General features: G+C 44.4%; 2 protein-coding genes across 3 annotated transcripts in view; both read left to right on the top strand.

Annotated features, from left to right (window-relative positions):
* Nucleotides 1-799: 799 nt before the first annotated feature.
* On the top strand, nucleotides 800-24,577 carry CDC37 (cell division cycle 37, HSP90 cochaperone). 2 transcript variants are annotated; one of them, XM_053289957.1, is made up of 8 exons: nucleotides 800-1,056; nucleotides 7,281-7,562; nucleotides 8,704-8,812; nucleotides 17,344-17,459; nucleotides 19,909-20,031; nucleotides 21,138-21,320; nucleotides 22,632-22,703; nucleotides 24,047-24,577. In XM_053289957.1, the coding sequence occupies exons 1-8, from the start codon at nucleotides 952-954 to the stop codon at nucleotides 24,188-24,190; spliced, it is 1,134 nt and encodes a 377-aa protein (XP_053145932.1). In that variant the 5' UTR covers nucleotides 800-951; the 3' UTR covers nucleotides 24,191-24,577. The 2 variants fall into 2 exon arrangements, with proteins under 2 accessions (XP_053145932.1, XP_053145933.1); XM_053289958.1 differs by having other exon boundaries at nucleotides 962-1,100.
* A 141-nt stretch (nucleotides 24,578-24,718) lies between these two features.
* The window catches only part of TYK2 (tyrosine kinase 2), a 74,652-nt gene continuing 71,898 nt past the window's right edge, over nucleotides 24,719-27,472 (top strand). Inside the window, exon 1 of the mRNA XM_053289956.1 lies at nucleotides 24,719-26,018. The gene's annotated coding sequence lies outside the window, so the exon portion shown is untranslated. The remainder of the gene's footprint in view (nucleotides 26,019-27,472) is intronic.

Raw genomic sequence — 27,472 nt, forward strand, 5'->3', positions numbered from 1 at the left:
ACACTATTTATTTATTTATGAAAACAAACGGTCATGATCAGATTCTGAATAACTTTATTTTAGACTGTCGTTCCTCAGGATGGGGATAGTATTTTTGCTTGTCAAAGCGCTGCTGTGCATGGTGCTTAATAATTAACTGCTCCCGAAGCCCTTGCTCCAGAGCACGAGTTCAGTCACTAACCCTTGGTGGAAGAAATGACTGATTGATTTCTATACTGCCCTTCCAAAAATGGCTCAAGGCAGTTTACACAGAGGAATAATAAATAAATAAATAAATAAGATGGCTCCCTGTCCCCAAAGGGCTCACAATCTAAAAAGAAACATAAGATAGACACCAGCAACAGTCACTAGAGGTACTGTGCTTGGGGGTGGAGAGGGACGGTTACTCTCCCCCTGATGTATATGTTTCCAAGAACAGCGTCGCCAGTTTCGTCTATGAAATGTTGGAGAGTGTACACAGCACATTACTTGGACTGAGGGAAAACAAGAGCGCAGACTTTCCAAACTGCTTATTCTGATTTCTGAACAATGCTTATTTATAAACAGGGCAAGTTAAACGTCTGCAATAAATGCAGCTTTTGACTTTTCCTTTCCTTCTACACTCACTAACAGCCCGACTACGTTTTATTTTCAAAAACACAACAATATTTAAAAGGCCCCCTTTTAACAGCCATGCAGAGGGAAAGGCCGTCGCCGGCCAATTGCCAAAAGAACCTTCCCGTTGTTTGTGTGTTCCACAGCCGGAAGTGAAACGGGAGCCGGAAGTGGTAGTCACCATAGAGGTCCCTGAAGTCTATGGCTTCCTCTCTCACTCACCGGTACCCCCGGAGAAGGGTGGTGACTCCGGAAGTGGGGCAGAGAAGGGAAACGGAAGCGCCGGATGTGTGCGAAAGAGTGCGTGGAGTGCGGTGGAGATTGCGCCGGCTGGGCTGTGAGGGGGGAAACAGCGCCATGATGGTGGATTACAGCGTCTGGGACCATATCGAGGTGTCCGACGATGAGGACGACACTCATCCGAACATCGACACGCCCAGCCTCTTCCGATGGCGGCACCAGGTGAGGGGAGAGCCACGCCCCCGGATCCCACCTTCAAGTGAGGGGTGAGCCTCGCCCCCTGAGCTGCTGCTCTGCCCGAATGTGAACGAACACGGGGCCCTTCCTTTCCCTCTGCCCAAGTTTCCTGCGTGCGTAGGGTGGGAGGTGGAGGCCTCTCAAAGGCTGCCTGGCTGGAAGAAACTCAGCCGGTGCAGCCTTCTGCGCGCTCTCTTCCTCCCTTCTTCACCTTCCCGTGGCAACAGGACCGTGGGGCAAATGGGTTTCTTTCGGCCTATCATCCTGCTTTTAATTAATTAATTAATTAATTAATTAATTATATTTGTGTGCAGCCCAAATAGCAAGTCTCTGGGCGCTTTACAACAATACAATACAAATATTTTAAAGACGAGGAATGTTTTCCCCCGGACGCAGGTAAACGCTGTCGTCCTCATATCTTATTATCTTTCTACGTAACCTGTTTCATCATCCTCTGCTGCCCAAAGGCCTTCGGCTCCCTTAAGGAGTTCTGTCTAGGACTGCCAAATATGACTGAACCTGAGAGTATTTTTCTCTCTTCCTCCTCACCCCACCCAATATTTTGCATAGCATCAAAGTTTTTCAAATTCCCAGGGTTGCTTTTAGCAGTCATTTGGAGAGTCATACCAGTTCTTTGAATCTCCAAGCCAGGTTTGGTAACTCAAGTTCTGCCCTCCCCCTTTATGTTTTGGATTTCGTTTCAGAACATCTGAAGCACTGTGTTCTCTGATATTTTCGATCTGTGTGCAGAATGAGTTTTGTTCTTGGTGGAAGTGTGTGTGCACGTGCATTGGGCCTTCCTGATTCAACCTGAGTGAGATAAAAAATTAACTGAGCGGACATTTTAAAAAGCGTGAGCACACGCACATGTGTATGCCTTACAGGGAACAATGATCTGAAGCCTGTTTGTTTTTCCCTCCTTAAAGCCCCCCTTTCCCACAAAGCCTTAGCCATCATCTTCCACTGCAGGCCTTGACAAATTTTCTTTGGCTCTAGAAGCCACCCTTTTCTTACTTCTCTTCCTGGTTGTGTCTGTCCATTGGCTGGCTCAGGTGCCACATTTAGAGTTCCGGGAGCCATGGTGAGCTGGTGCCTAGAAATTTTCAGCCTTGCTGTTTTGAAAGTATGCCTAAAGACATGTAACAGAATGTGATTTGTGTACTTATTACCCTCCCTGTCTGCACTGGAAGTGGTGGAATGAGTCATCAGCCTACCCAGTTTTCACCTCAAACTGATTATCCCCCCTTATCTCACAGTTCTATTCCTGATGTTCTCCACATATTGCCCCCCTGCCCCAGTTTTCATTGCAGCATGTGGAATATTCCAAACACCCATATCCCCACCCTGTGGAGATTTCTCCTGCACACTCAGCCCAGCAGGACTGGGAGACTCTCTCCTTTTTCATTTCACCAGCTGCTGCCTTTGCATTCTTTGTCTAGCCTGCTTCTGCCTCTGGCCTTTGAAAGGGAAAGTAGTGGGGCACTTACTACTCTACTCCTTTTCCTTGGCTTTTAAAAAATTGGAGGTGAGAGCAGAGGTTTGGGGGAGGCAGTGGGCTGGCTAAGCTGGCTCCAGGTGGTGTGTGCCTGATTCAGCCTCATTAATGGACTGTTTGTGCCTCTCCTCCGTTTTGAATTTTAGATTGCAAAGTCTCTTGTGTGCAGACCTGTCATCTGAGAAGTGCTGTGTACATTTACGATGCTGTAAAAAAAATCTGTAATGCTGATGCAAACTCCAGTGTTGAAAGACTATCATTTTCACTATAAATAGGACATTCTAGTCTTGTTCATTAGGAACATCCCTATGAAGACTATCGGGCAACCCACCCTGTGTAGTACTACAGATGAAACTAACACAAAAGCATTTGTTTCTACATAACCAGCGTGGAGCCAGTGTGGTGTAGTGGTTAGAGTGCTGGACTAGGACTGGGGAGACCCGAGTTCAAATCCCCATTCAGCCATGAAACTAGCTGGGTGACTCTGGGCCAGTCAGTTCTCTCTCAGCCTAACCTACTTCACAGGGTTGTTGTGAAAAAGAAACTCAACTATGCAGTACTCTGGGCTCCTTGGAGGAAGAGCGGGATATACATGTTGTTATTATTATTATTATTTTTACAACAACAACAACATCCTTCACAGGTTGTTCAACAGTGCATAGTGTTCCCCATACCTTGAAATGTGGTGTTCCTGTTACTAGAAATGTACAAACAAGTACCAGAGACGTAAAATGCTAAGTAGATAATAGCTATAGTTTTATTGGTGTAATTCCTTTAGGTGTAATGTCTTTTGGAGACTGATTTTGGCCATGCCTCTTCAGGTAGCAGCAGCTTCAGCAGAGCTTGAATCACTGATAGTGTTCCTAGCGGCTGACTCCTGCTGGTCACCATTCTCTCCCCCCACCCGCAATTGAATGCACCATTAGGGTCATTTCTTGGTGCATTGAGAGAAGAAGAAATGGTGACTGGCAGAATCTGACTGCCAGGAATGGTTGTCATTTCAAGTGCTGCTTGAGCTCCTGGTAGCTGCAGAATCACAGCAAAAGAAAAAAGCTCCAAAGAAGAGGGATTACCCAGATATAACATTGGGTCACTTGGGGCTCCCAAAGCGGTTTACATAGATATAAATAAATGAAATGGATCCCCGAAGGGCTCACAATCTAAAAAAGAAACATAAGATAGATACTAGCAACAGCCACTGGGAGAATGCTGTGCTGGCGATGGATAGAGCCAGTTGCTCTCCCCCTGCTAAATGAAGAGAATCACCACTTTAAAAAGGTGCCTCTTGCTCTGTTGCCAGATTTGGCTTTTTTAAAGCCAAATTTTGGGTTGCGGCCCATTTGACCCACGAGTATACCCCTTAGGTTTTGGCAACAGTGGCTTAGCAGGGGCAAACCAGTATTTAAAACCAGTACTTACATCCCTAACAGGAATGTGGAGGCCTGTCAGAAACAGTGGCTTATTATGGCATGTTGCCAACTCTTAGATATCTCACGATAACAGTCGTTTCATAAGAAGCCTCCCCTAAAAACTTTGGCTCCTTTCCCTCATGAGTATGGCTGGTTTCCAGTCACATAAGAATGCAAAACCACATCCTCCCTGTTCAGACACCTCTTGGGTTCTATATTTTTACCAGTATTTCCTGTAACGGGGATTCCCAAATGTCATTGACTACAACTCCCATAATCGCCAACCAAAAGCCATTGCAGCATGCAGTGAGGGAAGTTGTAGTCGTCAACATCTGAGGATCCCTGTTACAGAGGACACTGAATCAGAATCAGCTTTTATTTCGATCAATGACCAGAACAAAACGCAAGCAAAAAGGAAAAAGAGAATAAGACATCATAAAATAGTAATACGCAACTTACATGCAATGTAACAAAACTTGGCCACAGAGTTAGTACTCATACTATCAAATTTAGACAGTAATAAATCAAGATAAAAGTCATCTGAGCGGCCAGGAAAAGGCTTCAACAAGGGTGAGATAAAATCTAAACGGGCATCCCTGTAGAGGTCACAGTAAAGAATAAAATGTACAGTCGACTCAATAGCACCTGAGCCACAAGGGCAGAGGCGCAAAACATAAGGAATCCCCTTGAACCTTCCCTTAAGCACAGATGTTGGAAGAACATTAAGACGTGCAAGGGTCAAGGCACGCCTAAATTTAGGAAAAGTTATGTTACTTAGGTAATCAGCAGGCTTAAGATTGTAGAGCTGGTTACCTATATACAAACCTCTAGATATTTTGGAGGCTTCAACCTGTAGGTCAGTATCAATTATTCGCTGTTTAATAACCTTCATAGCTGTAGTGGAGCCCATCCTAACAAGTTCTTCAAGTGGGATCCCATAAAGTTGAGATTTTATTTTAAGCGACTGTTTCCATCTCGAATCAATAGTAAGAGGGACTAATCCCACTTGTGAGAACTTCAATTTTAACCAGAATAGGAAAATAGATTTCCAATAAACCGATTCCAAAGTATAGAGGCCTGCCTCCCGTCTAATAGCGGCATTTGAGACACTATTTGGGACCTGGAAGATGGATCTAAGAAATTTTGTCTGTATGGCCTCCAGAGGTGAGAAATTGCAGAAAGGGCCCAATTGTGCACCATATGTAAGCTGTGGGTGTACTTTAGCTGCAAAGAGTTTAATAGCAGCAGGTATATATGCAGCGCCCTTCGTAAAATGAAAAGATCTAATTGAATTGGCCGAATGCTGGGCTTTCTGTATGGTATAGTTCAGGTGGGCAGAGGACACTGATTTCTAGCAATTGTATAAAGGTTTAGTAAATCCACCATTTTCTCTTTAGGAGAGATGAGCATCCATATGGCCTGCATGCTTTCAACCAGGTGTGTGCAACCATGTGGAATAAATGTAAAAGAACTATTCCTGGTATTATCAGCAGTCCAAACTTTGCACCAGCCTCCCCTCATGTAGCATTAGAGCCTTATTTACAATTTCTGAAAAGTAAGCCAAGCAAGTTAAAATAGTAAGAATGAGACCCAGATCTGAAGGCAACATCATGGCCAAAAATGCTTAGATCCAAGCTTAAACGATTCATAGCCCATGAGGTCAGAAGAGATGATCATCTTCTGATCTCCTTATATGTAGGCTAGGGAATTCAGCCTAGTGGATTAACACATATATTTTACTGGACACAGGCACCTGGGTCTAAAGCATTGCAAGCATGGGTTCAGTGTTAAATACAGAGATTTTGAAAAGACAGATTAAAAAAAGGATGGACTGTGGCAAAAAGAGGCTTGGCATGGAAATTACAAATACTTGCTGTTCCTTTTGCATGAACACTTATGCCATGCTTATGTCTTGTTTGTGTCTACTTCTGTTGTAACTTTTACATTTGTACTGACTTCTTGTACTCCATGCTAGGAATACTGGATCCATTCCCTTGCAGAGATGAGGGGAATTTGCCAAGTGGCAGTATCTGCCGAGGACACGCTACAGTGTTCCCTCTAACAGGGATTCCTTGATGTTGTGGACCTCAACTCCCATTGAGGTCATTGAAGCAAAATCCATTGCAGTTGGGGATTCTGGGAGTTGTAGTCAACAATATCTGGGAATCCCTCTTAGAGGGAACAGTGATGCTCTAGCCCCACTATTTCTGTTTGGGTGCCTGGCAGTAAAAGAATGGTTAAAGGGTTAGTGAGAAGAGAGACAACAGAAAATTATTTATGCACAGGGCACTTCTGGTCTGAAGAGGCACCGGGGTGGCAAGGAGGTATGCTGCCACCCCACTGGACCATTTTAATAGACAGCACTAGTGGGGGAAACATGGTGAGAGGGGTAAGAGCACCCTCCTCCTTCCTTAAAGATATCTCCTCCATCTTCGAACCGGCAGGTGCCAGCTCCATGCACACCACTAACACTCTCCTATATATGGAGCTGAGAGAAGATATGTTTGTATGGAATAAAGGTAAAATGTGCCATCAAATCAATTTCGACTCTTGGTGCCCACAGAGCCCTGTGGTTTTCTTTGGTAGAATACAGGAGGGGTTGACCATGGCCTCCTCCCGCGCAGTCTGAGATGATGCCTTTCAGCATCTTCCTATATCGCTGCTGCCCGATATAGTACCGGTGAGGATTTGAACCGGCAACCTTCTGCTTGTTAGTCAAGCATTTCCCTGCTGCGCCACTTTTTAAGTTTGGTGGGCAGCAGCTGCTCCCTTCTTGTTTGCCTGCCTTCTTATCCAGTACACAGGCATTGCTTTTGAAGACACATAGAAAAAGCAAAAACTGAGTAATTTTTTAAAAACTATGCAATATGTCAGTAGTCCTACCAGTCAAAGGGGGACACCCCCACCCCCAGCTTTGGCCTTCACCTTTGTGGCAACCAGAAAATAAAACCCTCCAAACCCCACACACACCCTTGACCTGGCCATGATTTCCCCCCCTGATCAGGTAGTAATTTTATGTAGTTCATAAGGACCTTAGAGTAGGACAGATTTATGGAGCTCTGGAGTCAACTGATAGGCTATTGATCCTGGTGAATTCTCCTGCTCCTACTTCTACTGTTAAAAGATTTATGTTGCTGTATCTTTATACAGTACAGGTGATTTTATATGGACCAAGTTGGAACCATCCCAGTATGAGTGTGAAGTACCCAAGAAAAGAGGCTTCTGGTATGAAGAAGCCTCAGCTGTATTACTTTATTGATAGAAGAGAAAAGACAAATGCTTATCTCTAAATTGATGTTTTTTAGGCTCGGGTCGAGAGGATGGAGCAGTTTCAGAAGGAGAAGGAGGAGGTGGACAAGGGGTGCCGGGATTGCAAGCGGAAGCTAGCCGAATGCCAGAGGAAAGTGAAAGAGCTTGAATTGGCTAGCACAGAAAGTACCAAAAGTGAGCTGCAAAGGCTGCAGGCTGAAGCACAGCAACTGAAGAAAGAAGAGAGAAGCTGGGAGGAGAAGGTAGAAGCGCTCAGGAAAAAGGAAAAAACCATGCCTTGGAATGTCGACACTCTCAGCAAAGATGGCTTCAGCAAGGTGGGTCATGCCCCTCATGTTGGGCTGGGCCTATTTTCCGTTTTGCTTCCCAGTCCTGGTGGATCAGTTCTCACTAAGTTATCACTCACTAAGTTAACAAAGTTATCTGAATCATACAATTGTGTTGGTAATACAGTTGTGTAATGTGGATTTGGCCCTTTGTAGCATATTAAAAAAATGTCAGCCTGCCTCATCTCCAAAACGTGGGGCATTTTAACAATCGTTTTTTAAAGAAGTAAAACAAATCTTGTTTAATACAACTAAAGTAGCTGTGGCATTATTTCACAGAGAAGTGATATACAGATTTTATAAATAAAAAAATAAGAATCCAAGAACCATGAAACTAGCTCCATTAATTCACAAGGGATTTCCACTTATTATTCTCAAACAGCAGATCCTCCCCCTGCATTGCAAATTGGTTTGAAACACAGTTTGTGATTTGACTTGTGAAGTCAGCTGGCCAAATTTTTTTTTTTTTTAAAGTCAAATTCCATTATGTAAACCTCTTGTCTCGGTAGCTATTTGCATCCTGACCAAGATGTCTGACTTGATGGCATTTCTCAAGAGCTGTTCCAGTCAGCTCTTCTGGAATATTGATGAAAGGAATGCCTCTCTCATCAGCTGCTGGGAGTGCTGCCTTGTGAGCCCTTGCAATCCTGATTTGATGCACAGATAACCCAAGTGCACATGTTTAGGCAGCCTTGGAGATCACAAAGAGGCATAAGTGGAAGTTCCTTCCTCTGCATTTTGGAAACCCTGGGAAATTAAAGGGATCAGAAGGTAGAGGGAATTGAGGAAGTAGCAGGAATTTCCTCTCCTGTGGATGGAAGGTGAAATCTACAAATAAGCAGATTGCAGAGTGCATTCCCATTCCATCAAGTCTGCTAAATCAGTTCTGGAAATCATTTAGCAGATTTAGTTGTCTTGAATCTGGTTCAGTTGCCCCTGAAGAAGACTCATCTAACTTGAAACACATCAGGCCTTCATAAACTATTTTAAGTGTACCTTTTGAGGCTCTTCACTCCTGTGCTAGTACACTCTCTTTCTTAAACCTATAAATATCTTGGTTTATACTCTTTCCAACAGTGATTCAAGTGAGATTACAGCAGTAGCACTAACCAGGCTTCCATTGCCTTTGTAGAGTGTATTCAATGTCAAATCTGAGTCTCAGGATGAGGAGTCCGAAGAACAGAAGGAGAAGAAGCACAAAACATTTGTGGAGAAGTATGAGAAGCAAATCAAACACTTTGGTAAGTCAGGCACCAAGTTTCCTCTGTATCCTGTAGATGTCCAGCTTTCCTCTTCTCTTTTGGATTTCACGTAATGTCTCTGGACTGTGGTCGCATAGAAATGTTTGGGAAATGTGTTAGCTCCCCCCCTGCCTCCCGCCCCACCGAGATGGCTTACAAGTGAAAAGCATACACAAATCCAAGTTCTGTGTTGAATTGCACAGTGACCCCTGCTAACTGAGCAAAGAGACATCTTTCAAGTTCCATCTTCTGTTTGTTATTTCTCTGTGTAAACTGCCCTGAGCCATTTTTTGAAGGGCGGTATAGAAATTGAAATAATAATAATAATAATAATAATAATAGGCACTACCTCCCCCAGTGAGGCAGTACCTTGGCATGGTTGTGGGGCTTGCATGCTCTGAGGAAGGTGAGAGCTATGCCAGAGGTCCAAACGTACTGGACAGGTCTCACCAGAGGAGCCAGACAAAGAGTGCCGCTCCCATCAACAATATGGTGAGACGTAACTTTAATAAATCTATACCGGATCGGTCGTCGCCCGGGTCAACAAGGACCGTGCCAGGTGCTGGAGTCCCTGGACATCTGGTGGGAAGTGGGCAACAGGACTCAGGTTCTTCAGTTGAGCAACCAGGGCTGAAGACAGCAAAGTTACTGGAAGAAATGTTGCTTAACCGAAAAAATATACGAGAAATGCAAACAAGGAAATAATGATCTGCTATTACAAGTCTAGTCCAACTAGAAGAGGTTATTTAAAAAGAATGTACCAAATTTGGAAAGAGAAGCATCCAGATACAGAAATAACAGAACAAAGGCTAGCAGACCAGAGAAGATTCATAATAAGAAATAAAGTATTCACAGGAGTTGAGCTGGAAGAACTGCAAAGAGCAACACAGGCTCAAGATATGGAAGAAGAATTACCACCAACTGAAGCAGTTGCTCAGGCACAGGTGGAGGAGGTGTTGGAAATAGAGGATGCAACTGTTGCTGAACTGTTTCAAAATCAAAACCAGGCAACCTCCCCTTTGCCTTCACCTCAAAAACCCGAATGCCGTTTAACAGAAAAGCAACAAGAACTAAAGCAAAAAATAACTGAGCACATGAACCAAACAACCACCAGGGTTCGACTTCCAGCTCTAAAAACAGTTGCCAAAAAAACAACTTGCTCAGGCATTAAAAGATGTCAATGCTGCATTGGCAGAAATAACAACCAATAATTTGCAAGAAACAAACCAACTAATGTACAGTGCAGCAACAATAACAACACAAGATATAAGATCAGTGGACCTGTAAAAAAAGAAAGTAGTACATCACCTAAATGGAAGATTAGATTAGAAAATAAAATCTCCAGCCTTAGATCAGATGCTAGTAAATTGAAAGATATGAAAGACAAGAAGCTGAAGAATGAAAACACCAAACAGTATCTGATCCAAAAATACCACCTAGATTTAAGGAAAATTAGACAAGTCCTGGAAATAATAAAGCAGCAAATAACAGCAGTGTCAAAGAAGATTAGCAGATATGAAGCCAGAACTACACAACACAGGCAGAATCTCCAATTCCAGTTGAATCAGAGACGTTTCTACCAAAGCATAGAAGGAGAAACTGCAAGAAACATAGAAACACCAAATAAAGTAGAAACAGTGTAATTCTGGGGGAAATTATGGGACAATCCAATAGATTATAATAAAAAAGCAGGCTGGATGAAAGAGGTCAAAAAATGTAACCAACAAATGCAAGATCTAATAACAACATTAGAATTAATAAGTGAAAGAGCAAAGAAAATTAAAAATTGGACTGTACCAGGTTACGATGAACTGCATGGCTTTTGGCTTAAACACATGGACGATCTGAAGTTGTATGGAAAGTCCCAGTCAGAAATTGAATCACTGCTAAACACTGTCCGTATATTCAGTAGCGATATAGCAATGGAGTTTGGACTAGACAGGTGTGCTGCATTAATAATGAACAGAGCGAAAATAAGAAAAACAGAAGGAATAGAACTGCCCAATGGAAGCAAGATCAAGAACCTGGAAGAGAAAGAACATTACAAATACTTGGGCATTCTCCAGGCTAATAACATCGCACACACTGAAGTTAAAAGAAAAATTGGAAGTGAATACATCAGGAGAGTTAGAAAAATCCTCAAGTCCAAACTCAATGGCGGGAACACCATACAAGCCATAAACACCTGGGCTATACCTGTTATCAGATACACTGCAGGAATAATAGACTGAACCCAGGCAGAGCTAGAGACGCTAGATCGTAAGACCAGGAAAATCATGACTATCAGTCATGCTCTGCACCCCCACAGTGATGTCGATAGGCTATACCTCCCTCGCAGCTCAGGTGGAAGAGGAATGCTGCAAGTCCATCAAACAGTAGAGGAGGAGAAAAGAGGCCTTGAAGAATATATCAAGGACAGTGAAGAAGATGCACTTCAAATGGTCAATAATGAGAAACTATTCAACACCAATGAAACAAAGCAGGCCTACAAGAAAGAACAAGTCAAGAACCAAGCAGAAAAATGGAGAAATAAGCCACTGCATGGTCAATATTTGCACAATATAACTGGAAAACCAGACATCACCAAGACCTGGCAATGGCTTAAGAATGGCAACTTGAAGAAAGAAACAGAGGGTTTAATACTGGCTGCACAAGAACAGGCACTAAGAACAAATGCAATAAGAGCAAAAGTTGAAAAATCCACAACAAACAGCAAGTGCCGCCTTTGTAAAGAAGCAGATGAAACTGTGGACTAGGGATGTGCACGAAGTTTCTTTGGCACCGGCGGGGGTAGTCCTTTAGGGGCAGGGGAGGGTGCACTCACCCCTTCCGCCGCATATCCCCTGCCGGCGCTCCGTCACTTTTAAGCCCCTCGGGGCAGCAGCGTTCCTCCCTGCCGCCCCGTTTTTGTCATCGGCCGGAAGTGGACAGAAGAAGTAACAGCGCGTGCGCCCGTTGTGCGCCCGCACGGCAGACGGGCGCGTGCACGCCCGCAACAGGCGCATGTGTGCTTGCTTCTTCCGGCCGATGACAAAAACGGGGCGGCAGGGAGGAACGCTGCCGCTCCGAGGGGCTTAAAAGTGATGGAGCGCCGGCGGGGATATGCAGCGGGAGGGGTGAGTGCACCCTCCCCCGCCCTTAAAGGACTACCCTCGCTGGTGCTGAAGCACCGAAATGGCCCCCGGAGCCGAAACGTTTCGGAGGCCTCCATAATGGGCACAAGCCTACCGTGGACCACCTGTTGTAAAAAGATCGCACAGACTGACTACAAACAAAGGCATGACAAAGTAGCAGGGATGATACACTGGAACATCTGCAAAAAATACAAGCTACCTTTAGCCAAAAATTGGTGGGGCCATAAAATTGAAAAAGTGGTAGAAAATGAAGATGTAAAAATATTATGGGACTTCCGACTACAAACAGACAAACATCTGCCACACAATACACCAGATATAACTGTAGTCGAGAAGAAAGAAAAACAAGTTAAAGTAATCGACATAGCAATACCAGGGGATAGCAGAATAGAAGAAAAAGAAATAGAAAAAAATCACAAAATACCAGGATCTACAAATTGAAATCAAAAGGCTGTGGCAGAAAAAGACCAAAATAATCCCAGTGGTAATTGGCACCCTGGGTGCAGTTCCAAAAGACCTTGAAGAGCATCTCAACACCATAAGGGCCTCAGAAATCACCATTAGCCAATTACAAAAAGCAGCTTTACTGGGAACAGCCTATATTCTGCTATGATATCTATAACAACAGCAACAACATTGACAATAAAATTCAGCCATCCCAGGTTCTTGGGAAGGACTCGATGTCTGGATAAAACAAACCAGTCAATAACACCTGTCTGACTCTGTGTGTGTGTAAGTAAGTAAGTAAATAAATAAATAAATAAATAAACAAGTGGTGATTCTCTCATATTTAGCAGGAGGAGAGCAACTGGTGCTATCCAGCCTCACCACAGCAACCCTCTAGTGGCTGTTGCTGGTATCTGCCTTATGCTTCTTTTTAGATTGTGAGCCCTTTGGGAGGCCATCTTCTTTACGTATTATTTATTTTTCTTTGTGAACCACATTGAGAATTTGGTTGAAAAGAGGTATGTAAATATTTGTAGTAGTAGCAGCAGCACTCCCTGCTTCTGTGACGAGGACCACTTGAGGTTCAGTGTGGCCCATTGTAGATGCAGCCTTGATGGAATGACACTCCTTGACAATGGGATAGTCACAGTGTGACTAGCCTGTAAGTTTAATGAAGTGCTTCCCAAAGAGACACTTGTTTGTTAGAGGCAATGGGAGGGGGTGTCCTCCTGCTGCTAGAGGTGCCAAGTGCCAGTAAGTAGTTGTGCCCCTGTAGCTTTCATATATGGGAGGAAAGGCAGCCAAACAACTTAAGAAAAGTTTTATGTTTAAATGTAACTTTAATGGCATGACATTAGAATACCTATTAACTCAATCTCTTGATTTGCTTTCAGTGAGCTCTGATTACTTTTGCTGCAGTTAGGAGATGCTGGGCTGGTTCAGACAACCCAACAAACCATGCTTTGTGGTGTCATGAATGCAGCCTGAAGCCGGTCAAGCCCACATTTCCTTCTCCCCTTTTCCCCTTAGCTCTACAACTGCACCTACTACTACTACTACTACTACTACTACGAATATTTCTATATTGCTCTTCAACCAAAGTTCACAAAGCAGTTTACATAGAAAAATAAATAATACATAGATAAAATAAATAAAAGTTCTAGCGTGGAGCTTGGTGCAAACATCCTGGTTTGTTTAAACCACAGGTCTGCATATCATCTGCATCCCAGAGAGATGGTTTAACTATGGTTTAGAAATCTGTGCAACCTGGATCCAATCTAGCTTTGCCCAAACACCCAGCAAGGTTGTTCACATGATCATGACCATCTGTGCTAGGATGGTGGAGAGCTGGAGAGAAGGCAGGAGCATACCTAATAGGGATGTGCCCGAAGACTCTTAGGCACCGGCAGGGGTAGCACTTTAAAGGCGGGGGAGAGTGTACTCAACGCCCCCCCACCGCGTTTCTCCCGCCGGCGCTCTTCAAATTCTAAGCCCCTCGGGGCGGCAGCGTTCCTCCCTGCCGCCCCGTTCCTCCCGTCGTTCGGAAGTGGCCGAAAGTTGCGAGTGTGCGTGCGCAACTTTCGGCCACTTCTGGCCGACGGGAGAAACGCTGCCGCCCCGAGGGGCTTGGAATTTGAAGAGCGCCGGCGGGGGAAACGCGGGGGGGGGGGGTGAGTACACTCTCCCCCGCCTTTAAAGTGCTACCCCTGCCGTGCCGAAAAACCGAATCCCACCCCAGCGCCGAAACGTTTCGGAGGCCTTTACAATGGCCTCCAAAATGTTTCGGGCACATGCCTAATACCTAACACACACACCCCTGCGGACACAACCCCTGCCCCTCCTGGATTCTATGTCGTGCACCCACTAAGTCAGAGAGGCAGCAAGCAGTGTGGCAATCAAACATGGGCTACCTGGCAGAGGAACACCAGGATTGGGAGTAATCCTAGTGCTTCTCACAGCCATCCTTACCTGGATTAGCACTGTACTGCCCAGTTAGAGCTGGTTGTGAGAACGAACTCAGTGTGTGACAAAGGCCAAGAAGAGGACTATGTATCAAGAGCTGTGATCATCTAAAGGCAAACTATTTCTAATTGTTTATTTTAGGGATATTGAGTCTTGTTCTTAAGGATTGAAGATCAGCCCTGGTGGATCAGAGCAAAGGTCTAACTAGTTCAGAGTCCTGTTTCCGGCAGTGGACAGCCAGATACCTCTGGGAAGCCCCCAAGCAAGACATGAATGCAGAGCCTGTCCTTGCTTTGGCTTTCCAGCAACTGGCATTTAGTGGAATGCTTCCTCTGTGTATGGAGGTTCAGTTTAGCCATTATAGTGAACAGTTCTTGATAAACTGATCCATGAAGCAGTCTAATCCTGTCTTAGATCCCGTGTCCTTCAGCACATACATCATCTGGTACCCATCAATTTTATTGCGATGTTATTACCCCAAGTCCTAGTCTTATGGGTGAGGGAGCAAATCTCTCTCCAATTTCCCCATATCATACATCACATCAAATAATCTTTATTACATTATTTTACCAGCATAAAGTAGGTTACGATGGTATAAAAGGTCATGAAAATGGCAATCAAGATCTTAAAATCCCAAGATCCTGAATCCCAAGGGTCTTTGAATTTCAGAATCGGAGTCCTAAAATACTAGTCTTAAAATCCCAATGTCTAAATATCTATAAAGCTGCAAATTTATAAAACGATAAAATACTGATTATAAAAAGCTATTGAGTGAGCTAAAACTGAGCTGTAAGGCTAGGTGCTGTGTCTGGCCTCTTTGTGTGTGTGTGTGTGGGGGGATGGATTTTGCCCACTGCCACACAGAACTTGGCAACATTATGCATGATAGCAGGCTTGGAGTCAGAGAGCAGAAGGGAGGTGTGGAATTGGCTTTATAGACCTGGGACTTGAATAATAGCGGAAGATGAGGGTGGTGCAAATGTCTCTGTAGAACGGGCAGTGGAAAAGAACATGCACTGTTTCAGCTTGCCCGGAGTTGCAGGGGCACAGGTGTTCCAAGGGTGGGGTCTTTCTGTGTCTGCCTTCTAGATAGCTGAGGGAGGGCACCACTGTGAGCCAGGATGAAGGCCCTTCTGTGAGTTGGGACTTCCAGTGGTGGCAGGGGATACAGTGTATCTTAGTCTTTTGTTGATGAGGGATTTCGGAACTCTGCCTAGATTGGTTTGGCGCTCTGTGTCCATTATGCTCTGTTTTATGAGTTATTTTGCCTGATTATAACCCATGGCAAGTAGGAGGAGGGTTGTGGGAGAGACCCAGGGATTACATTTTTGCCAGAAGTGTCCATTTCCAGTTGGACTGGTAGTTGTCCTTTAGTGTAGGGGTTCTAGAGCCAGTGGGCTGAGGGTTAGCCTTAGCCAGTAGTTGAGTATGGCCATCCACACCTTGGCCTCCACTTTCACAAGACTAAGTGGTGACTGGAATTGTATGCAGCACTCCAAGTGTGGCTGGACCATAGTTTTGTATAAGGGCATTATAATAATATTAGCAGTTTTGTTATCAATCCCTAGCATGGAATTGGCCTTTTTCACAGCTGCTGCACTTTGAGTTGACAGTTTCAATGAGTTGTCCACCATGACCCCAAGATCCCTCTCCTGGTCAGTCACCGACAGCTCAGATCCCATCAGCGTATACTTGAAGTTGGGGTTTTTCATCTCAATTGCATCACTTTACACTTGCCAACACTGAACCGCATTTGCCATTTTGTCGCCTGCTCACCCAGTTTGGAGAGATTGTTTTGGCGCTCCTCACAATCTGTTTTAGATTTCACAACCCTAAATAGCTTGGTGTCATCTACAAATTTGGCCAGCTCACTCCTTATCCCTACTTCTAGATCATTTACGAATAAATTAAAAAGAACCGGTCCCAATACAGATCCCTGGGGGACCCCACTTCTTACTTCCTTCCATTGTGAAAACTGTCCATTTATATCTACCCTCTGTTTCCTGTCCTCCAACCATTTAGCAATCCACACATGTACTTGTCCCCTTATCCCAAAAGTTTTTTCAAGAGTCTTTGATGAGGAACTTTGTCAAAAGCTTTTTGGAAGTCCAGGTATACTATGTCAACTGAATCACCTTCATCCACACACCTGTTGACACTCTCAAAGAACTCCAAAAGGTTTGTGAGGCAAGATTTACCTCTGCAGAAGCCATTTGCAACTCCCTCTGAGGGAGCTGGCTTACCGTTTGGGTGTGCTCCGCCAATGGCGTATATCTGGATATATAGCTCAAGTGGCAGCTATATCTAGGAGTGCCTTGACGCAACTTCAATTTGTGTGCCTGCTGCCTCCCTTCCTGTGGAAGGCAGTCCTGGCTTCACTTGTGCCTTAGTCACATCTATGTTGTACTGTTGTAGCATTTCCTCTGTCTTTTTGTTAGGCTTGTCAGTTTTCCCCTGCTGTGCTTCTGCTTTATTCAATATGTGATTGTGTTTTTTTATTGTTCTCAGTTCTTGTTTTAGTGTTTCAATTTAAAAAAAATTGTATGCTGCTTTGGTCACATTTGTAGGAAAGTGGCATATACATCTGGTAAATAAAGAAAAGCCCCCCGCCCCACCATAAGCCTTTGCCCTGGTTCTTAGTAAGTTAGCTCTGGACAATCGTCTGAATGGTTTGTCTCTGTGTGCCATTGTTTTAATGCTCTTGTTACCACAAGGACGTAATCCTCTTTATTGATCCTAATGAGTGTTCCTAGGTCAAAACACTGTCAATCCTTCCCTCCTTCATCATCCCTGAGTGACCCAGTTGTTTATCCCGCCCAAATCAAGTTATTCTGCTGCACATTGTACAACCACAAATTGCCAACGATTCTTTCTAGCACTCTCAGTGCTGTATCAAATCCTGATCCAAAAGTCTGATGAGGAAAACTGTCTCCCCCTGGAGCCTGTGGGAACAATCTGATTTGAAGTTGCTTCCCTCCTGTTTCAAAGGAATGCTGCGGCGCTGGGATGACAGCCAGAAGTATCTGTCAGATAACCCACATCTTGTGTGTGAAGAGACAGCAAATTACTTAGTCATCTGGTGCATCGATCTGGAAGCAGAAGAGGTGAGTGAGGCCAGTGTAGCTTTACCAGCAGGCACAGTGAAGAAATGGGATAGCTAACACTATCTAACACTGACGTGTGTGGAGGAACACGGTGGCTCCAGATGAGTCTTATCCAGTCCCCAAATAACTTCTGTGCAATCATTGCGCCACCATTTGAATTTTGTGTACAGGCATACCTTGTTATTCGCAGGGGTTCCATTCAGTGTCCTCTCTCTAATTTTTGTCAACTGTGTGTGGGATGAGTTTTCTTCTGGGTGGCAGTATCAAGGCAGCGTGTGTGCATGTATATTCAGAGAGGGACCTTCCTGATTAACCCTGAGCAGGATCCAAAACCTGCTGAGTGGATATAAAAAGACATGTGAGTGCACGCATGCCTTAGAGGGAACACTGGTTCCATTCTGTGTCTACAACCACAAGTAACGAAGCTGCAAATAACGCGGCATTGCTTATATGGGAATTGAGGGCTTAGGTTCCCAGAGGGTTGAAAATTGTGGGTAAGACTGCCCAAAAATATTTGAAAGGGCGTAATAAAGTGCTCTACCGTGCTCTGCAGGCTTCTAGCTGTCTAGCAATGCCCCCCAGAAGTCCATATTCTTCTATTTTTCTGCTATTTTTTGCGGGTTTTTAAAAAAACAAAAACTAAAAACTAAATGAGTGGCTCCCTTCTACAAAATGGCAGTTGGAAATTACCTCTGAGGTCATTTCTGGCCATCTCCAAAGAATGGATACGTGAAATTAACCCCCTTCTTGCCCCACACACTCCCCCCACCCTGCCCCGGCATGCCAAGGTCAGGTGTCAATTACCTGACCACAGATACATGAAACTGCGGATAATGATTCTGTGTATTGCAAGGTCTGCCTATATTCTCAGCTTTCTGTGACTGAATATATGGCTCAAAACACACAAAGGCAATGTGTTTTGAGGAACGTTGGTTACTATAAAACAAAGTTTTAAGAGCCTCCATTCATATTCCAGGTGTCATTATTTTATTTATTTATTATTTATTAATTAAAACATTTTTATACCACCTAAAACTTACGTCTCTGGGTGGTTTACAAAAGAATAAAAACAAAGTAAAACATTTGTTAAGACAAAAATGGGGTGCGGGGGGGGGGAACAGCGTGGTGTAGTGGTTAGAGTGCTGGACTAGGACCGGGGAGACCCGAGTTCAAATCCCCATTCGGCCATGAAACTAGCTGGGTGACTCTGGGCCAGTCACTTCTCTCTCAGCCTAACCTACTTCACAGGGTTGTTGTGAGGAGAAACCTAAGTATGTAGTACACCGCTCTGGGCTCCTTGGAGGAAGAGCGGGATATAAATATAATAATAATAATAATAATAATAATAAATATTACAACAATTTAAAAATTTTAAAATAATATTTTAAAACAGCATTAAAACAACATTAATTAAAAGCCTCGGTGAAGAAATGTGTTTTTAAAGACTTTTTAAAAGCTGTCAGAGATGGGGAGGCTCTTATTTCACTAGGGAGCGCATTCCAAAGCCTCCGGACAGCAGCGGAGAAGGCCCGTCCCTGAGTGGCCACCAGACGAGCCGGTGAGTTTAAAAACTCACCTTGTGATTCAGGGCCCAAATAATAGTTGGCTAGTTCTTTAGATGAGGGCTGTTCAACATTGGCCCTTCAGCTGTTCTTGGACTTTGTCATCATCCCCAGCCACATGGCCAGTAGCTGGGAATTGTAGCCCAACATCTGCAGGAGAGCTGAAGTTAGGAACATAGGAAGCTGCCATTTACTGAGTCAGACGATTGGTCTGTCTCGCTCAGTGTTGTCTACACAGACTGGCAGCAGCTTCTCCAAGGTTGCAGGCAGGGATCTCAGCCCTATCTTGCAGTTGCACATAGTGGTAATTACTAGCAGTCTGCTGTAATTACTAGTAGTCGTTCCTCGCGGTGTGTTGCCCTGACCTTGCAATCATCACTTTGTGCAGATTCATAGCTACCTTATAAACTGCCAGTGTAGTTATTTCATACTGATCAAGTTTCCTGGCCTTGCTTTAGAGGATTAATTTCCTCCCGCCAGTGGGATTATTTTAGCTGTCGTTTTGTGTCTAGTGTTGGCACAGTTGGGTCTAGCTGAGTCAGCCAGTGCTGTCACTTAGCCAGCTACATGCCCAGGAGGAGGCACTGACATTGGGAGGCAGCCTCATAAATCTGTTGAAAGGCAATGCAGTCCTGGCAGCAAGTGGTGGAAGGGAATAGGATGGCCAGGAAGGCAGAGTGCCGTAGACTTGTTTGCTGTGGCTCTTGGCCAGCTGGCATCCTGTGCCTGTTGCCATGTGAGCCTGGAGGAGAGATGGATTCTTGGGATGGTTTTTAAAGGTGTTCTGAAATACAAACGCACCTGCTTTGGGGCCAGGCTCAGCCAGATGTGGTGTTGTGCTGTCTGTGTATTTAGAAGTGCAACTGATTTTCTGTTGTCTTTCTCAGAAACATGGGCTGATGGAACAGGTGGCCCATCAGACCATAGTGATGCAGTTCATCCTGGAGCTGGCCAAGAGCCTGAAGGTTGACCCTAGAGCTTGTTTCAGGCAGTTCTTCACTAAAATCAAGGTGAGCCCTACTGCCCAGGTTAGGAAAAGAGCTGAAAAGCGACTTGAATTTATATGCTGCTCCCCAACAATAAACTTAGGCTCAAAGCAGCACCTCACAGTATAACAGTCCCAAAGAAACACTCAGTATAGTATCGGTATAACCACAAAGGTGTTCGTCCCTTGAATTTTAGCCTGCTAATTGGCTGACCGTCATTGCGGAAAACCAGAGGGGCAACACAAAATTTCCCTTCCCCACCCCCTGCAGCACTTCTCTCACAGTTGGTGATGTTTGATAATGAGAATTCACAGTGCTCAATATTTGGTGTTGTGCAGTTTGTGTAAATGCCACCTTAAGTGGTGCAGCAGGGAAATGCGTGACTAACAAGCAGAAGGTTGCCAGTTTGAATCCCCACTGGTACTATATTAGGCAGCAGCGATATAGGAAGATGCTGAAAGGCATAATCTCATACTGCGTGGGAGGAGGCAATGGTAAACTCCTCCTGTGTTCTACCAAAGAAAATCACAGGGCTCTGTGGGCGCCAGAAGTCAAAATCAACTTGACAACACACTTTCCCTTTTACCTTTAGTTTGTGGAAATGAATCAAAGCAATCTATTAGTCTGTTGTCACCTAGATGCTAGGTGCAATGCTGGTTGTAACATATGTGGCCTTAAATGGATCATGCACACACTTCCAGTCTCTTCTCTCTACCAGATGCACTCTCTCTGCCAGATGCACATCTTCTCTCTGCCAGATACACTCCCAGTGCATCTGGCTTACGCTTCTTCAAAGGCTCTAGAGTCATTCTTAAAAATAGCTTTATCCTAAGGAAATTCTCTTTCCCTGGACGTTCACCAGAATCCTAGTTTGAATTTATTTGGTAAGCCGTGTGAAGCATTCTGGCTTGGATAGATGTTTTCTGGCCAGGTTAAACAACAAATGAATTAAATTTATTGTTGTAACCACAGGTCATAACATGCAAAGCTAAGCAATGTATGAGAGGTGGTGGTTTGGGGAGCGCAGCTTATTTTCAGCCTCTCTCTATTAAAGGGTAGGATGTCTTCTCAAACGTCTTGTGCTCACGCCATGTTCTCTCCTTCCTGCTTTCTTTCCAAACTTCATCTAGACTGCTGACCAGCAATACATGGAAGGCTTTAATGATGAGCTGGATTCCTTCAAAGAGCGAGTGCGAGGCCGGGCTAAGGTGCGTATTGAAAAAGCCATGAAAGAGTATGAAGAAGAGGAGCGCCAGAAACGGCTGGGACCTGGAGGCCTTGACCCTGTGGACGTCTATGAATCGCTCCCAGCTGTGAGTTGTGGTGTTTACTTTGTGCCCAAAGTTTTCTACATAGATTTAAAAATCACACAAGCCCTAGAATCTAATAGACGTGATAGAAAAGGAAAAAGAGGGTGGGAAGAGAAGAGGAAAATGAGTCAGTTCACATACCAAAACTTTCAAGTAACTTAGGAAATTTAAGGTTAAACGCAGGCGGTGTCTTGGCTTTTTAATCCCATTTTATCTCAATTGCTCTTAGGCAAATAGTTTACTATGCATCCTTCTTGATCTCCCTGATCTAGCAACCACTGAGCCATAAAGCCCCTAATCTAGTTACTTCCACCCCAGGAGGCTGTTCCACTACTACTACCTCACTGGGTGTGTCTAGGAGCAGAGTGATTCCATCAGGATATATCTATACTGGGCTGCCGTAGGGACATAGGAAGCTGCCATATACTGAGTCAGACCATTGGTCCATCTAGCTCAGTATTGTCTACACAGACTGGCAGCGACTTCTCCAAGGTTGCAGGCAGGAATCTCTTTCGGCCTTATCTTGGAGATGCCAAGGAGGGAACTTAGAACCTTCTGCTCTTCCCAGAGCAGCTCCATCCCCTAAGGGGAGTATTTTATTTATTATTTATTAAAACATTTTTATACCACCCAAAATTTATGTCTCTGGGTGGTTTACAACAATATCTTACAGTGCTCACACTTCTAGTCTCCCATTCATACGCAACCAGGGCAGACTTTGCTCAGCTAAGGGGACAAGTCATGCTTGCTACCACAAGATCAGCTCTCCTCCTCCTGTCCTCGAAGATCAGGTTTACTCAGGCAGTGGACCTAGTTCTTCTAGCCCATGCTTTTGTGGAGGGAGCTTGAGGCTCTGCAGAACGTGGGAAATGAATCTGTGAAGTTGCCCTATTTGGAGTCAGACCATTAGACCATCTTGCCCAGTGCTGTCTACTCTGAATGGTAATAAAGGTCTTGGGCAGAGGTGGTTTCCCAGCCTGCTACCAAGGACTGAACCTGGGCCCTTCTGCATGTGCATTGTGGCCCTATTTCCATGGGTGGCCTCCTGTTGACATCAGGGTGTGATACCAGTGCAGGACTCTTCTTTCCCCCTCATGTCTACACACACATTGTATCTTTTTGGAGGAGGTTTCTTTTAGAGATCCAGTTGGACCCTAAAGCAACAAACTAGAAGAAGGAGAGGCTCTTGTGCAGATATCCCCACAAAGGCCGGCTGTGGAGTATAAGATCTGAACTTGTAATCAAGTGACACAGTAGAGCTAGGAACGGGTTGCAGATTATTCTCTCCTTAACTGTGGCACCATCTCCTCTCAGGAACTCCAGAAATGCTTTGATGTGAAGGATGTGCAGATGCTACAGGATGCTATCAGCAAAATGGATCCTGCTGTGAGTATCCTTGGTGTGGGCCATGGGATTGGATTCTTCTCTTGGGTCAGGGAACTGTATATCTGGGGAGCTCCGAGATGTCAACCCCTGTCAGTGTCTGTACTTTCCTCTCCTGTTTGTTCCTGATCTAGGGTTTGGAGAGATGTGTATAAATCCTTCAAATGCAATAACTACTTTAATCTCTCTCTCCTTTGCAACTCTAAAATGCCTGCACTTTCGTCAACCCACATTGGGAAACTCTGCTTTATAGATAATGTGTACCAATGCCCCTACCCCTGCTAACTGTAGTAGTAGGCATCCTACTGCATGCTGTAGTACTCTTCCTGCAGAAGTTCTGCAAACAGGAATGATCCTCCTCCATTGCTGTGTGGCTTCCTTCCTTCCTCCCTGCTTACCTAGGCTCTGCTTCAGTTTCCCTTTGGCTACTAGTTCGAAGCATCAAAACATGGTATAAATTACCACTGCAATAAACATTTACAAGTTTTCATTAGCGGTTATACTTAGAACATTTTTTTCTTTCATGTCCACTTTCAGCCAAATTTAAAAAGTTTCAGTTTTAAAAGTTCCTGAAGTTCTATAGCAATCAGTGAGAGAGTTTCTTGGACCCACTTAAATCTTAAATAACTTCTGGGCGTGTGTCTACAAAGCAGTGGAGTTTGGGCTGCCTGAACACTTAACACTGTATGTGCACAACCATGTTTGATGTTCCAAATGGGAGGAGACTATCTGGGAGAGATGGCATGGTTCATGATACAGCTACTATTATGATTCATTAGAAAAGGAACATATAGCACTATATATGCATAAACCACACATGCTTAAAGTATCTGTCAGGACAATCAAACTTCTGGCTGGATGTGATCTTGAAACTTGCTCTTTCAGAACGTTGCAAACAAGATTCACCTCTCAATACATTTGTTTGTACTCTCTTGTGGTAAGTTAGTTTAGATGCAGTAGTTATATTCTAATCTACACTTTACAATATGGCTCTGAGACTAATGGTGCAATTGTTTTTCCCCATTTTCTGCACTGCATATGGTGACTGAGCATTATCAGCTAGACATACTATATCAGGTCATTCCAAACTTCAGTGCTATCACTAGACTTGTTTCATAATCATTATCTTTTTCCCTCCTGCAGCCACATGCCCCATTAACAGCCTTTAATTTTTTTTAAAAAAACAGCATGTTCCAAGCATTTGTCTAAGCCTGAGGCTAGTACAGCAGTTTCCATTGTTTAGCTGACCTTCTAACAACTATAATGCAGTTCTAGGGCCAACTTTGGGCTTCTAAAGTCCTGTGTGGTTCTTAAGCAGGAATTTGGGTGTGTGTATTTTGTTTTAGGAAGCGAAGTATCACATGCAACGATGCATTGATTCTGGCCTCTGGGTGCCAAATGCCCGAACAGCAGAAGGAGCAGAGAAGGCAGAAGGTGCCTATGAGGAGCTGAAGAAGGAGAGCTGCGAGGAAGATAAAGAAAACCCTTGAACCTCTGGCCAGATGTCTGTAAAGCAGATTGCCCCTGTCAACCTCTGTCATTTCTTTCTTTTCCCCCTCACCAAACTGTTCAGCGATGATGTGCTTTACACAAGTAGACACTTAATGGATTATATGAGCTGCTTCCTGTCTGGCACTCTTGCTAACCCCACTGTAACGCCTCCCAAGTCCTGCAGCATGGTCAGGAAGCTGCTGGAAATTCTGGTGTTCCATTTAGCGGGGATCACGCAGCACAACACAGGCTCCCTGGGGCTTGGCAGAGCAGTTTTGTTTTGCCGTGGTTAATGCCAGTCTGTGTCATAGTTACGAATGTGCTGTTATACCTTTTTGTTTGGGAACCGGTTATGGTTGTTGAGCAAATAAAAATACTAAAAATGGCTGAAAGTGGAATGGAGTCATGGGTGCAAACCCACTTCGTTTTCGTTTAGTTTTAGTTCAGGATTGGCTGCAAGCAACGGGAGTTTCTCTAGGCAGAGCACTTGCTTTGTATTTGCAGCATCCCAGATTCAATCTCTGGTCTCTCCAGTTAAAGGATCTTGGCTAACAGAGCTGGAAAGGAGCTCTTCCTGAAACCTGGGCAGAGTTGCTGCCACTCTGAGTAGACAGTACTGAGCTTAGATAGGCCCATGGTCCGACTTGGTATAAAATATTTTCATGTCTGTGTGTATGTCTTGCATTTCAGTTTAGATCAGTCAAGGTTTAGCCAGCTGATAAGATATGGATCTCTGAAGTGCCAAGTGGGGTGGGTCTTAGTTATATAGCTTCAGGTCTCTGTCAGTTACTTGTTTCACAGTCTCAACTCTGGCAGTTGGCTGCACTGTATACAGCCTGGGACCTTGCAGTTCTGACCACCTCAGTCTCTCTGTAAGGGAACTTGCCGCTAGGAATATGGATAGCCTAGGTTTTTAAAAGTCAGGAGTTGGAAAATGTTTGACACTACTTCCCGAGCAATAGGGAGTGGCTGAGCTCTACATTACAAGGGAAGCATTCTGCAGAACATATAAGCACTGTCCCCTCTGCCTTCCCCCACCGGACTACTTCTGCTCAGTCTGCCAAGGTGGATTGGAGCCTTAGAGTAACAGGCCTCCATCTTGTCTACTAATCCTCAGTTCTTGAGGTGGCAGAGTACATGAGACTGCGCAACCCAAGAATGTATAATAGTCTGCTCATATTCTGGTTTAATGCGACCATGCTACACTCATTAGCATCAACTGGGATGAAACACCTCATCAGCATTTTGGTTGAACCCTTGTTTGGAACTGATCATCTGAATGTTGTCTCTCCCCCCTCCCCCCCGCCCTTGGGTTTGTGTGCATTCAACACATACTTTTGATTAGTGGTTCTTTTGGACCAAGGGTAGAAAATAAGTTAATGCTTTGCACAAGTTGAGTTCTACCTGTTTCTAATCTAGTGTAAATATAGAAATGGGATTTGATGCCATCCACTGGAATACATGAGAATCAAGCCGAAACACATTGTAAATGCATATTTAGCATTCTCCTTGCACACCAAAATAATCAGTATGCAGCATTTCTACCACACCCCCATGAAAGTTTGTTCAGTAGCACAAGAGCTACAGGCCTGCCATCTAAAAGGAGGAGGCGTGGTCAGTTAATATGGTTATATGGAGTTATAAGCAGCTGTTTTGAAACCAAAATGCATCTAATTGGGGGGCACAAGCAGAGTCACTCTCTAATAGTCCCTTTTCCACCTTCCCAGGAATTTGTTTGCCCTGAGGGGAAGGCAAAAGAGGATAATTCTCAGGTCTGAGACCTCATGCCATCAACTCATGAGGAAGCCATCAATGGCCTATTATGAGGTGAGAAATAGTCTAGTGCAAGCTGGGGAACCCCTCCTGTGTCTTCCCATAAGCTGTTTGAAGACCTCTGTGTCTTCTGGTTTACTGCTCTCAGGTGGTGCCTAAAAGTACTGGCTGTTTGCAGTCTTGGTGTATATGCTGCTCCTTGTTGCTGTTCTGCTATTCATCTTAAACAGGGTATTTTCCTGTTAGTTGTCCTGCTATATGTATTTCTTTTGTTTTAAAAAAGTTAGTGTTTGAACCATAACTGAACCAGAGAGTTGTTAAATGCTGATGAACCAAGTTCCTTCTCTGGCATCTCCAAGATAGGGCTGAGAGAGATTCCTGCCTGCAACCTTGGAGAAGCCACTGCCGGTCTGTGTAGACAATACTGAGCTAGATGGACCAAGGGTCTGACTCAGTATATGGCAGCTTCCTATGTTCCCAACCTGAACCAAAATGGAACTCATACTCTTAATAGTTCAGCCCTCTGGTATTGCCAAAGCCAAATTATATAGGAAACAAGTTCTGTGTCGTAGTGACACCTCAACACTTCTATGCAGCTCAAACAAAGTGCCAATGCCAGTACCTGCTTGTGTGCATCTCATACCCCCTCCCTTTTTAAAAGGTGGAGGCAGGAGTGCATCTTGACACCTCATTGGTGCCCCAATAATCTGCTAACTGAGGTGAAGACCTTGCCTGATGGAAGGGCCACTCCTGCCGTGTTCAAAATAATGCAAACGTGTCCTGTGTAGCCTTGACCTGCCAGTGTTCCCTCTTAACAGGGATTCCCAGATGTTGTTGACAACAACTCCCAGAATCTCCAAGCAAAAGCCATTGCAGCTAGGGATTTTGGAAGTTGTAGTCAACATCTGGGAATATCCTTGTTAGAGGGAACACTTCTTGCCAACCCCCCCACCCCCGGAAATCAGTATGTGGCACCAGTGAAGGTTCTAGTCTTTGGGATGGGGATTGGTGGTGGTGGGGGCTGTTTTCTTGTTTTCTTTGCTGAGAGAGACTCCTATTAGTTAGAGAATCTTTGCTCTAGCTCTCTCACATTTGACTTGCTCTGTATCTCTTTTTTTTACCCTGGCATGATATAACAGGTTTGAGAAACCTTTGCGCTTTTATTCTCTGTACCATAAGTACAGTGGCTTCCCTCACCTTCTGAATGCTTTGTAATTTGTTGGTATGCTTAATGGATTTCCTTGGAACTGTGCCTTACTCTGCATATGTAGTCTGGCTGTACAACACAGCCTCATTAGTACTTAGTCAGTTACTTAGCCACTGCGTAGGTTCACAACCCTTTTCCAGCTTTCTTTTTTTCATTTTCAACAAATCTTGGCTTGCAGTCATCTTGACTAAGTGCTTGCTGTCTTGAATAAGTTCCCAGTGTTTTTGCAAACGTTCCCACGCAAATGCCCTCGGTCATGTCTGTGCTCCTTCCCCACCCACATTGTGTAACAGAGCCACCT

The sequence above is a fragment of the Hemicordylus capensis genome, chromosome 2, assembly GCF_027244095.1.
Source record: "Hemicordylus capensis ecotype Gifberg chromosome 2, rHemCap1.1.pri, whole genome shotgun sequence".
Classification (NCBI taxonomy): Eukaryota; Metazoa; Chordata; class Lepidosauria; order Squamata; family Cordylidae; genus Hemicordylus; species Hemicordylus capensis.

Bases quoted from the DNA above. Each gene is read 5' to 3' on its own strand.
- CDC37 (XM_053289957.1), top strand. From the start codon at position 952: ATGATGGTGGATTACAGCGTCTGGGACCATATCGAGGTGTCCGACGAT. The intron at 17,460-19,908 runs GTGAGTGAGGCC...TGTCTTTCTCAG, and splicing joins TCGATCTGGAAGCAGAAGAG to AAACATGGGCTGATGGAACA. The intron at 20,032-21,137 runs GTGAGCCCTACT...AACTTCATCTAG, and splicing joins AGTTCTTCACTAAAATCAAG to ACTGCTGACCAGCAATACAT.